This window comes from Macaca nemestrina, chromosome 8, assembly GCF_043159975.1.
Source record: "Macaca nemestrina isolate mMacNem1 chromosome 8, mMacNem.hap1, whole genome shotgun sequence".
In the NCBI taxonomy this organism is placed as follows: Eukaryota; Metazoa; Chordata; class Mammalia; order Primates; family Cercopithecidae; genus Macaca; species Macaca nemestrina.
Window position 1 is genome coordinate 96,390,415 of NC_092132.1, and position 12,761 is coordinate 96,403,175.

At 36.4% G+C, this 12,761-nt stretch overlaps 1 protein-coding gene across 1 annotated transcript; it reads right to left on the minus strand.

Moving 5' to 3' along the window:
* Nucleotides 1-5,297: 5,297 nt before the first annotated feature.
* Nucleotides 5,298-8,584, minus strand: PPDPFL (pancreatic progenitor cell differentiation and proliferation factor like). Its single transcript, XM_011765416.3, has 5 exons — nucleotides 8,424-8,584; nucleotides 8,011-8,109; nucleotides 6,760-6,837; nucleotides 6,563-6,662; nucleotides 5,298-5,661 (listed from the first exon to the last, which is right to left on the minus strand). The coding sequence occupies exons 2-5, from the start codon at nucleotides 8,063-8,065 to the stop codon at nucleotides 5,649-5,651; spliced, it is 246 nt and encodes an 81-aa protein (XP_011763718.1). The 5' UTR covers nucleotides 8,066-8,109; nucleotides 8,424-8,584; the 3' UTR covers nucleotides 5,298-5,648.
* Nucleotides 8,585-12,761: the final 4,177 nt, after the last annotated feature.

A 12,761-nucleotide genomic window follows, 5' to 3' on the forward strand; every position in this document is an offset into this window, starting at 1 on the left:
CCTTACCATGTTTTTAACTATTAACATTAGAGAAGTCATTAGTGCTATTTGAAGAAATATGAGATATGCTTCACCCAAATGCTATAAATAACTAATTAGAATGATTAGCTGGAGAATGATTTGACTCTCTGAAATTTAACATGTTCTAGAATTTTGAAAAAAGAAAACATATGGAATAGTGTTTAAAAAATATTTCCAGAAAGAAAATACTTGTTCATTGATTTAGAATTAATTGGTCAGTTACAGATTTGTTAAACTTTTAAATATGTGTAAGAGTAACTAATTCACCTCCACAGATCCCCAGTTTCTTATTCCAGTCCTACATTTCTCCTTTAAATGAGGCCTACCTCGCTTTCAATTCAAAACCCTTACTCCTGTAGGGTCCAGAACTCAGGACCAATTGAGGTCTTATATTCACCATCAAACACACTCAAATATGCTCCTAACTCAGGGACTGCCATGAACACCAGTCAAACATATCAAGGTAAAAGGATGTCTTTTGCACAATAGAGAGAAAACAATACAGTCTCCTTCCAGAATATTAAGCTGTATCAGTAGTAACAGAAAATAAGCAGATATGTGAAATCCATCTAGGATAAAAAAGAGCAAAGTAAAATGATGAGTTTACGAGTTTTATCTGTCTTCCCTTTTCATGGTGAAATTTAGCTTGAAATCCGAAAATAAGCAGCTCTCTAAATATGCTTCTTAAGATTGCACAAATATTTTCAAAGGTAGTTCATTTGAAAATAAAATGTTAGTCGTTCTTCCTTGAAAAAGAATTGCAAAACACTAAGCTTTGTAGTGTATTGACATACAAATCATAGTCCCAGTAACTTCATTCACTAATTCAAAAACCTCTGCTAAGCATGAGAAAAGGATAAAATACTCATTAAGCTTAAATTTCAGTTGGCTGTTAATCAAATAATTACTAAAGTGCAAAGGATTTAATATATTTGGGGTTTATAATTTGGAGGCAAACAAACTCCAATACACCTAACTAAAAATAATGAAGCAAAACTTGTATGGTCTAACCCTCTTAGTCAGATAAAACTATAACAGAAATATGGTTTTTTCTGAATAAATGAAATAAATATTTGGTTATAATGAATTTAATTAAAAGGTATTTAAAAGTTGAATAAAAGTTGTTTGAAGATATATTAGAAACACATCATAAGCTTTTTTCTTAACCTTTTGAGAACCAAGTGATTTGACTATAATGGAGAAAACTTTTCAGACCCCAGAACTGAAATACATTCTTTCTTCATGATTGTGTAAGGAAGGTGATAGTGTAGCTCTCCGTTTTTTCTAGTCCTTTGATATAAAATTTTTCTAGAAATATAGTTTGTCAAAAAGAAACTAGAGACAAACCTTTCATAGCAATGCACTTACCCACTTGGTGTGAGGGGTAGAAAGGAAATGATAGGGTAGAACTTACCTGGTTAGTTTAGAGAATTATTTCAAGGCCTGGAGACACCTGAGGGCGTGCCCCACTGGACTTCGGTTACTTTGTATGCATGCTACTGTGCAGTGTTATTGGGGACAATATATAGATCACCCTGAGGGACTTGAAGAAGAAAGGGCATAGTCCCCACACCCTGCTATTTCTCAGTGTGGGTGTAGTTGGGAAAAAAAGCTGTTCACAATTTGACCTCCACATGGAAAATGCAAAATTCTTCCAAAGCCATTGCCTCTTCACAGCAGTGTAACAAGAGGCTATATACACAATGCAGAGCATAGCAAGCCCCACTGGCTATTTTCTCTGCCCAGAGTACTTCTCACAAAACTAGTCACTTCTCCTCCTTCAGGACTCCATCCCAAAGCCAACTTCTCACTGAGTCCTTTCCTAACTTCACCAATCCAAGTTGCCCTCCCTCTACCTCCACCCTATCTCATCACTCTCCCACAAAACACTTCATTTCCTTTACAGCACGTATCACTATTAGAAAACATTTTCTTCATTTCTTTACTGATTTAGTGTTTCCTTCTTCCCACTGAAAAGTAATGCTTCTTGAGGTTGTGACCAGTCCTGGCTAAAGAACCATTGCCATTCCTTTGCAAATATTTATTGAATGTCAGAGGCTGGGTACACAATATTCAGCAAAGCAGGCATGACCCTTGATCTTACTTTCTTGTAGTTTATAGTGTAATGGATGAAACCTATATTAATCAAATAACTACATAAGCAATTGTAAAATTATATCTGTGATTAGTGCTGGGAAGGAGAGAGATATGCACTAACTGAGTGGATAATGGAAAATCTACTTCAGTCAGTGAGGTCGGAGAAGGTTTCTCAGTGGAAGTGACTTTAGAGCTAAGGTTTCAAAGATAAGTAGACATTAAGTGAGGAGATTCTAAGCTGAGGGAAATGGAAAGACCCTGTGGCAAAAGGCAACATGATGTACATAAGTGACTGCGGGAAGGCAGATGCAGCTGGAACACAGGAAGCTGTGGAGAGCAGCCTGCAGGGATGGATCATAGGGGTCACCAGGAGCTAGACCAGAGCCGGGATTGATGAGCTGTGACTACCTCTCATTTATTAGGAGTGATTGAGTCTTCTGTGTGTGCAAATGTGGGAGTGTGTGTGTGTGTGAGTGAATGTTCATAGGGGAGCATAATCGGGTTGTACATTCTAAAGATGGTTATGGTTATTCTGTAGAGGACAGTTGACTAGAGAGAGATAAAAATAGTGTAAGTGGACCACTTAGGAGGTCATGGCAGTACCCCAGGGACAAATGATTGACATTTGAATTTAGGTGGTGCACTTGGGAAAGAAAGTAAGTAGGTAGACCCCAGAAACATTAAAGATACAAAATTGAAAAGACTTGATGTTGGATTGGATAGGAAAGAAAATAAGCCAACTTGCTACTTACTTGAGTTGATTAATGCTGCCATCATTATCTGAAAGCGAAGATACTACAAGGAGATATGGTGGGGTATAGAGATCATGAACTTGGCTTTGACATGTTAGGTTAGAAGACTTTATAGGGAGCTTGAATAAATTATGACTTGCTACACTTCTTGAATTTCTATGAGTTAGAGTTTTAGCCCTATTCAATTCAACCTGGCCAATTACTATCACTCTCTAAAATAATTTTGTTTATCATCCTTCTTTAATAGCCAAATGGAAGCATGCAGTTTTGTTTTTTACAACTTTAAATTCTACATATGGTGTGAAGCACCAAGAAGGCCTAAACACCAACTCAATAATTTTTACGGTTGTGAGAATTGAGGGATGGGCTGTTGGTGGTTTCATCTGTAAAGAAATAAAATCAGTAACTTGAAACCTGAGATCAAAACCATATATCAAAAAAAAAAATAGTGGAATACCAACACACAGTTTTATAGAACCTGAGCCTAAATTGTCAAAATCATACTGCATTTAATACAGACATCCAAGTCCAGTCAAATAACATTTCATAATATCAGATTAGAATGTTCACAGCACATCGCAAGTCATTTGGATTGATGTCACCTCCCCAACACACTTGGCCTTCACTGTTGATTGTCTACCCAACAAGCAACAGAGCCAGGTAGGAGATATTTTATCTAAAATAATGCACAGTTATGCTGAGATCTATTTGTGACGTACTTTTTAAAGGCAGTGCAAAAATGTCTTCTGATACATTGAGAAAGATTATCTAGAATTAACCAGAAGATATTTTGTTCCTTTTATATATTTCTATTATTTTAATTCTGTAGAAACTCTGGGATAGTATGCAGAAATTCTTTCCATTTTTAAATCATTTTGTGAGTTCAATTTAATGTTACTTTCTGGAAAGATATCTTCTATTTTTTTTAATGTATCTATCTATCTGTCTATCTCATCTGTGTGTAACTACTCTAAAATATTTAATTACTATATATGTTCATAGTTTTGTTTGACTTAAAATTTTATGTAAAATTCCATTACTTTAAATAGTAATAATTTTCAGAAAGAGCAACACTAGTCTAAACTAATACAAAAACTGTAATTTTTACAAATATATAAGCCCTCCCAAATAAGGTAATTTAACAAATGGTATTTTTCTGAGTAAACAAAGTAAATGCCAACTTGCTAACCTACTTTGCAAACTTCATCAAGTAACCTAAACAAGCAATCTGTTCATTCATATATCAAGTAGTTAAGAAAAAAAAAGAATTTGCTGATGATATTAAAGTAGAGACAGAACCTTTCCAGAGATTGCCATTATATTTTCTCTCACTTAAAAAAAAATCCGTTTTTAATTACTATGATTTAATTTGAACCAAAATCAAGTGAATGTATATACTCCTACAATTTAATCCACTTCTAGAAATAGAGAAAATGTGTTTATGCAGGCAGCCACCAGGAAAGCCATCACATGTAGACAGTGATGTGGATCAAAGGGATGTTTGAGTCCTTTCATTAACAGCTATGTGATAAAGGGACACAAGCTTGAAGAAATGCCTTTCCCATTCGAAACAGGTAAATGATCTGTCTGCAATGTCTGTCACTGCCAATGGCCAGCCTGGATGCTCTGTCATGGTTATGTAGTTGGGTAGGAAGACCATCCTGCTAAGGGTTATGTGTACTCCACTGGATGTTTATGTCAGCATTGGCCCCATGACTGCAGTGATGTCTACCGCTAAGTGAGTGAGCATCCCTGATATCTAAGCCTTACATCTCACACTGAAAACTACTTGCAAGCAATATACAGAAACTTATCAATTGAAACTTATTAAGTATTATTTACCCAATATTCAGAGAACAGAGAGCTATTCTACTCAATGTAGGGAATACACTTATTCAGAAAATTTCAGTGTTCCATTTTATATTAACATTTATTGTTTTCTAATTATACACAATACTTGGTATATTAGAAAAATTTACAGATACAGAAAAATATATTAAAAAGAGAATGAAAAACGCCCATAATCTCATCTCCAGAAATGGCCCTGTCAGCATTTTGGTATAGTTCCTTCCTGTCTATCTTTATGCATATGTAACTTTTTAATACAACTAAAATTGTACTATATATGGCATATTAGGCCAGTTTTTAATACAATAATATAATTTTCCATGTTATTAAATGTTATATAAAATAAAGAATTTTAAAGTCTCTTCAATGACCAATTGGTTAGCTGTATGGTAATCTATTTAGCAGGTAATGTACTTAACGATACATATGCTATTTCCAACCTTCATTATTTAAAAAAAAAATTGAATTTTTACAATTCTTTTCTAAACTTCTGAATTCAATGCCCTTTAAACCATTATGTGAAACACTGACACATCAGTTTTAAAGCATAATAAATAAATCGCTCAACAGACATAAAAATAATCTAACTTAAGATTTTTAATAAAAATGATATAAGTAATGAAAGAGCTACTTTATGTAAATCACAACATTTGAAGGCATATTACTTCAAAGGGGTGTCTTGTTTCTAAAGGCACAATTTTCAAAGATGCACCAGGTAGCAAGTGCCACTTGCGGTGATAGTCTTTGTGTTGAGAAAAATGCCTAAACTTTTGCTATATCAGTGACTGCTGTGATCTTGTCTCATAAGTGAGATCTCAGGCACATTTTTGTCTTCTTACAAGGAGAAGAGTCCTGGAGTAGCTGGGGCGCTGACGGGGAGCCGTTCACGTATGGGCCACTGCAGCAGGCAGAGGATCTTGATTGTCAGAATCAACTGTTCATGCTACATAAGGCAGGCAACCGTTACCAACATGTTCATTGAATGGCAGTGCAAAGATGATCAACTACAAATTGCTCATCTGTAATTTGGGTTGACTTTATAGTAGTCTGAGAGGTTGGGATAAATAAACGAAACATTCTCCAGATAATTCACATGAATAAACTTGATAAAGAGTGTCGAGAAAACATCTTTCCAACAATTAGTCTTGCATTGGCTTTTTTAAATATTTTAAATAATGATTCTATTTTTAAATAATGATTCTAAATTTGTCTTAGCTGGAAAATCCATCAAAATCACTGTATTTCAACATTGGCATCTATGAATCCCTTTATTATAGATTCTTTCTATTCCATTTAGTTACTAGGTATTCAGATGTCTAAAATCCAAAATAAGTAGTTTAAATATATTAAATAACAACTGTGCTAGTCAGTGTGTTTGAGTTCAAAATGTCTGTAAACAACAACTGCACACAAACCCCCAATTCAACCTGCCTAGTAATTTGCACCACACAGAAGCTAATCAAAATCAGCAGTGTCATTCTAAGGTTATCTAAGACAACAACTAGACAATGGCTATTCTTTTCCTGAAGGTATGGGCAAAACAAATTTAGACCCTTTCCTCAGATTCTCAGTCCATCGCCCGCCAAACAATGACACAGTTTGGCATATGACTTCACCACTCTTGAGTGACTGAACTGGAAAGGGTGCTATGGTCTTCCTGACAGCGACCTTCAAGGAGGGAGCTGTGTTAGTGCCACCCTCATCCTTCAGGTACACTTCATAGGCAAGGCTTACTGCTCTCAAGAGACAATTGTGTACCCTAAGTGAGTAGCATAACACATACCATGTGCATTATTTCATTCACTAAGTAAGAACTGCCCTTACCAGAGGAGGCTAAAACTCACCCATTAGCAGACAGATCTTTTGTTCTCACATTTGAAAGCACAGGTTCAGAATGGAAAAAGAATTTAAACCACCAGGTGGATTCTGCCACTTCAGGCAACCCTATCAAATAAAATTTGTATTACTCCTTATCAAACAAATTTGAGATTAAAAATAAAAAGAAATAATACGGATGGCACTGAAAGAAATAACTAAGTACCTTGCTGTGATTTGTCATCATCTATGAAGTTAATGGAATCAGAGCCAGTTAAAGAACTAACTGAAGAAACACTGGACTCTGTGGGAAACAAATGATATTAAACAAATAAATAACTGGCAACCAGACAAGCACATTCGCATCATTTAAATACAAACTGTCAAGTAGCATGGTTTGAAATCATTTATTCCTAGCTTGTGAATTTGTGAATTGAAAAACTGATCAAATTACCAATCAATAGAAAGCTGCTATATTAAGAAATACTATGTTCTACTGATAAGATATAGTCATTTCCAAGGCAGGCAACTCACCCTCTCCTTGGATATGAATGTTGAATTTAAAATGTATTATAAATGTTTTCAGATTCAAAGACTAAGAAAGAACAAGACCAAGAATAAATATTGTCGTACTACATTAGAAATATTACATACATATATATTTAAAGTTCTACAAAAGTCATCAAATCTAGGAATTAAGGAATTATTTTGAAAGAACAAACATTTTGTCTTATTAAACTTGTATTTAAAACCTATGTCTCTTATAAGATCAGAATATAAAAGTAACTCCTGTGGATAAATAACACCAAGTAAATGAGCATAAACTTTTGTAAAATAAATCAGTGGTTGTCTCTAAAACTTATACTATGAGCAACCCTTGAAAGAAGAGTTTTCTATGCGTTGTTGCCATAGATACTTTTAATAACTACTAATTTGGTTCTAAAATGCTTATTTTATTTTATGAAATTTCTCAATCTTCTCTAAGAAGCTACAATTTTCTATTTGGCTATGAATATGAACAGATGGACAGATTAATAAAAATAAAACTGGCCAGATAGAAATTGGCCTATTATCCATAGCAGAAGATGGAAATTAGAAAGTTTTTGAAGCAAAATCATGCTATCCTTTCTTTTCTAAGGAGTTGAATAATACTTTATGTATGTAAAATTATCCATTTTTAGTGGATCTTACAGAATGCAAGGTACATAAAATTAAAACATTGTAATGAAACATAAGCTGGTGTTCACTGATTTTTAAGTGTCAATGGCTTCATCAATACAACGTAGCTAGAACAAAGAAGTGGCTGTCAGCACTGGGTCAGAGAGGTCCCTGAGGCCTCCTGTTTCCTTCATTGTCACCAAGAATTAGTTTTCTCCCTTAAGTTCTGAAGGTAACATGATACCTATGTTAACAATATCCCACAAGCATCACCTCAAAGCATATTACCTAGGGATGTCTCTATGATGGTGCAACTTACTTCGATAATACTGATTTCTGGCTAGAAGGCAACCGATGGAAGGTACCGATGCCATGGCTTTACCCGTGAGAAAGCACCCAAGAAGCTGTGAGCATCAATCTGAGAAACAGCAGCAGAGAAAAGAGGCATTGATATGAATAAGAGGGAGTTTTCTTTTCTTTTTTTCAACGTGACTGTTACAAAGTATTATCATTTACCATGTAATAAATATCTGATAAAAGGAATTTAAATGTTTACGCAAAAGTTCAACCAAACATATTGCAATAAAAAGATGCAATTAAGTAGTACATTTAGGTCGAAAAGAAAGAAAAACTATATGTCCAACTATACACAATGCACAGAACTTACTCCATCTACAACAGACCCAAAGGTCAGAGAAAAAGTGTTAACTCAGCCAGGAAGTAGTCACTCACCTATTTGTTTTCTCCAATTCGTTCTTTTAAAATAAACGCGGTTCTAAAGTTTCTTCAGAAAATACATGCTTTGAAAGAACCAGTTCTTAGAGATTGAAGAGAGGCTGCACCACCCACGCAGGCCCAGAGGCAGGCGCGTGATCGGGGACCCCTGAGCTCACCTTATATTTAGAAGCCCCAGGCTGGCTGGAACCTGAGCTGTGGGTGACTTGGAGTGAGGTGGGCACACAGCCAGTCAGAGGCAGCAAGCAAGCACTCCCTGCACGTCTGCCCTCCAGCCAGCCAAAGGCCCTCAGAACGCGGTAGCCTTCCTGCAGTCAGCAGGGAAGGACTTGGCCAGATGCTCCTTTGGACTCAGCCTGTTTAATATCACAACTGCTGGTGACTACAGAGACGGAGGCGATACGCAAGTGTCTCCTCAGCCTTAGATACAATCACACACTCCACCTGCAACACCACGCTGGGCACGTGTGGGATGCACAAGCAGCCTGCTATCTGGCTGGGGAGACTGAACATACCCTCCCACAGTCACAGCGAGGCAAGGCAGAGTCCCACTGTCAAAGGAGAGCAAGAAAACGCTCTAGGCAACATTGAAGTCGTCCCGGAAGTGGGATAGAGTCAGTAGAACTTGATGGACAGGTGGACCGTGAGTGAGAAATTCTAGCAGGAATGACAAGACAAATGGAAATCATGGGTAATAAGAGGATATTTATGACATTGTATCAATATCATTTACTGATACAAAAGCTAAGTTTTATTCTGATTTCAGTAACATTTCTCAGATAGATTGCTTTGCCCTTTCTTTTCTTTTCTTTTTTTTTTTTTTTTTTTTTTTTTTTTTCTGAGACGGAGTCTTGTTCTGTTGCCCAGGCTAGAGTGCAGTGGTGTGATCTCGGCTCACTGCCAGCTCTGCCTCCCGGGTTCACGCCATTCTCTTGCCTCAGCCTCCCGAGTAGCTGGGACTACAGGCGCCCGCCACCACACCCGGCTAATTTTTGTATTTTTAGTAGAGATGGGGTTTCACTGTGTTAGCCAGGATGATCTCGATCTCCTGACCTCGTGATCCACCCGCCTCAGCCTCCCAAAGTGCTAGGATTACAGGCGTCTTTATGATACAATTTATATTTCTTTGGGCACATACCCAGTAATGGGGTTGCTGAGTCAAATGATAGTTCTGTTTTTAGGTCTTTAAGGAATTGCCATACTGTTTTCCACAAGGGTTGAACTAATATACATTCCTGCCAACAACGTATAAGCCTTTCCTTTTTCTCTGCAACCTCGCTAGCACCTATTATTTTCTGACTAAGTGCTATCTTTTAATTGATTTCTAAATCTTCTGCCTTGTCATGAGATAATTTCTGATTTTTACTCATTTTTGAAGTAGTCTATGGAAGTGGCTTTCTGTGCACTTGAGAAAAATAAACATTATTTATTTGCTGTATACTGCCATTACTTTACATGTATCTGCTAGATTGCATTACTTAACTTTTATAAGCAAGTAATTCTTACACTTACCAATGTGTTACTGCTTGATCTACCAGTTTCCTGTATGAGTATATCATCTAATTATATCAATTTTTGTTTTATGAATTTTGAAGTTTTGTGATAGGTGCACACAATAATCACGATTATAATATTGCCTGAGTGGATATTTGCCTTTGTCTTCTTTTATCATGACTAACATTTTACCTTTGTGCTGTTTGTTTAATTAGTCTAATATTAATATTATTGTACCAGCTTTTTCTCTAAGTAATCATCAAGTATGTCTTTTTGCATCCCTTAATTTTCAACTTGCTGTAACAATCACTTATAAGCATCCTTTAACTGTATTTTTTCCTAATGATATCTGTTTTTTGAAATATTTGAGTAATTACATGTAATGGAATTACTCACAATTTGAACTTTAGATATTGAGATTTTCCTACATAATTTTTATGTCTCAGTCACTTATATGCGTGTGTATACTTTAAAACCTTAATATAAAAGTAAATTTAGTTAATTTAACCTTTGTCTGCACTGCATTTTGAGTGAGTACCACAGTGTTTCTTCCAATTTACTACTTCTCTTTTTAACTATATCGTACCTAAAATTTAGCTTGTATGTATGTATACACACACACACACGTATGTATGTATGTTTGTATATATATTTACCTATGTAAATTTAGTTGCTTTATTTCTGTCCTGTTTTTCATAGTTCTTTCGTTTGTTTCTCTGACCATCTTTAAGATGGTTACTATGAAGTCTTGGTTGAAACCCTCTATGAAATTAGCATCATTCCATGTGCATTCTGTCACAGTTGTGACTCTGTTGGCTGGCTTTCTGAGCAGGAGATCTCTTCATAAGTTTTGGCTGTTAGTTTGCAGGTTCATTTCGAGTGTTCTCTCAGTCCTCTGTACTCTCCCACACACTAGGCCACCCCACCTCTCCTGGCTAGTGGCACCATGGGGTTCAGCTACCACTCTCACTTGACCCTAGTTTTTGTGTCTTTGAATTATAACACTACTCACATTTTATTAAGTTGTTTACTTCTTTCACATATTAAATTGTGAGCAGGTCAAAGATGGAGGTGCCTCTATTCATTTCAGCTTCAGCAATGCTCAGCACAAAACCTGACAGATATGGTAGTTTAGGTTCCAAAAATGTAGTAAAACCAATGCATTCCTTCTTTGCCTGGTAATAAGGATTACATTCTTGGGTAATAATTAAAAAGTCACAACAGGGCTTAGATTTAAATGCTATAACTGACATAATTAGAGTAATTTTTACCTGATTGCTGATTCACGGTTTTTTTTTAAATACCCAAGTACTAAAATTAATCACAATCACATTCTCAGTGAGTATTTTGTCCTAGAGTTGAGGGTGCTAACATTTTTACTTGATAATGACATGAAGAGAGTGAGTGCCTGATTCCAATGACATGCTGAAAACCAGCAGGGAAAATGGTGCTGTCCTCTGCACACTCCTGTTCAGACAAGTTGTAAGATGTGCCCTACTGAGGTGTCAGCCTCTTAAAGGGTTGAGAAAGGGTTCAGAAAGACTAAGTTATAATGAGTCAACTGCAACCCTTCTGAGAGATGATCTGTTTATCACATGTAAGATACTATTACCCTTTCTAAATTTATTGACATTGGATGCAGTAGTAAATAGATATCAGATTGCTGGTTTCTGGAGCATGGAAACCCATGGCAAGAACAATGGCCAAACTTGCTGATAATTCACCATGACCCTATGTTGTCACAACCACTGGCCAAGTGTGCAGCAAGAGAGGATCAATATCTGACTGTCCTGGAAGACTTAAAATGTCTAGATCTTATTCCAATCTGTGGTTATAAAGTATCTGATTGTTCATACAAGATGTCAAGAATTTTAAGTGTGTCCTGATATTCAGGCCAATAAATGTACTATATTAAGCATAGCATAGTCACTCCTAATAACTAATGCTGCAAATGAATATGTGTAGCATGTATTCTATAAACACATGGCAATCTGCATTAAAACACTGTTTCATTTCTTAATTGTTGTGGAAAAGGTTGCCAAAAAACTAGTTATTGACTATCTCTGGGCCTCCACAAGTGATATATGAAAAAGGAAATAATAATATCTAACTTTATTTGAAATTCATTTTAGTTTCAATACATATAATTCAATTGTTTGTTTAAATTTTATATTTCTCTGAATCGTCTGTAGTCTATCTATTAATTGTCATGATTTTGTACAACAGAAACCAATCTCATCTAGAATCAGGAAACAATTTATTGGGAGAATAGTGGTCAGTTCATACAATGATTAGGAAGCATAGAGCAGTGTGCTCTCATGAGCAGGATTCTCCCTGGGAGCTTATACGGAGTCATTTGGTACATGAATTGCCAGAGCCAGGACATGGCGGGAGGTGCACCCAAACCGCTTTCCATGGCACTGGAGCTAAAATTGCCACAGCCACACATCCCAAGGGCTGGGCTGCTGGCTCCTCTAGACAGTCTCTAAGAGCTGGCTCCCTAAATCCCGTGGGCATCCTGAATCTGCCTCCTTACACTCTGGCTGTTTAGTGATCTGCTGATAAAGTTGTTCTTATCTAGAAGAAGGCAGCACAAAACAACATAATATTACAGTATGCTCCCCAGAAAATTCTTGCCCTCCTGCTTCTTGGGGGATGAGAGATTGGGGCTGAGTGCCCTCTCTTACTGACCCCTGGCTCATACGCTTTCGGGATAAATCCTGTTTTTCAACCCGTACTATGTGATGTTGTAAACTCTGTCCTGAGAGCTATTGCACTTTTGGGAGTCACTCAGGAAAAAAGCAGGCTTAGAAAATGACAAGAACCAAGTACATTTAAGCA

Coding starts and splice junctions, on each gene's coding strand:
- PPDPFL (XM_011765416.3), bottom strand. CDS start 8,065: ATGGCATCGGTACCTTCCATCGGTTGCCTTCTAGCCAGAAATCAGTAT. Junction 6,838..8,010: donor CAGAAATCAGTATTATCGAA/GTAAGTTGCACC, acceptor TGTTTCCCACAG/AGTCCAGTGTTTCTTCAGTT. Junction 6,663..6,759: donor TGATGACAAATCACAGCAAG/GTACTTAGTTAT, acceptor TTTATTTGATAG/GGTTGCCTGAAGTGGCAGAA.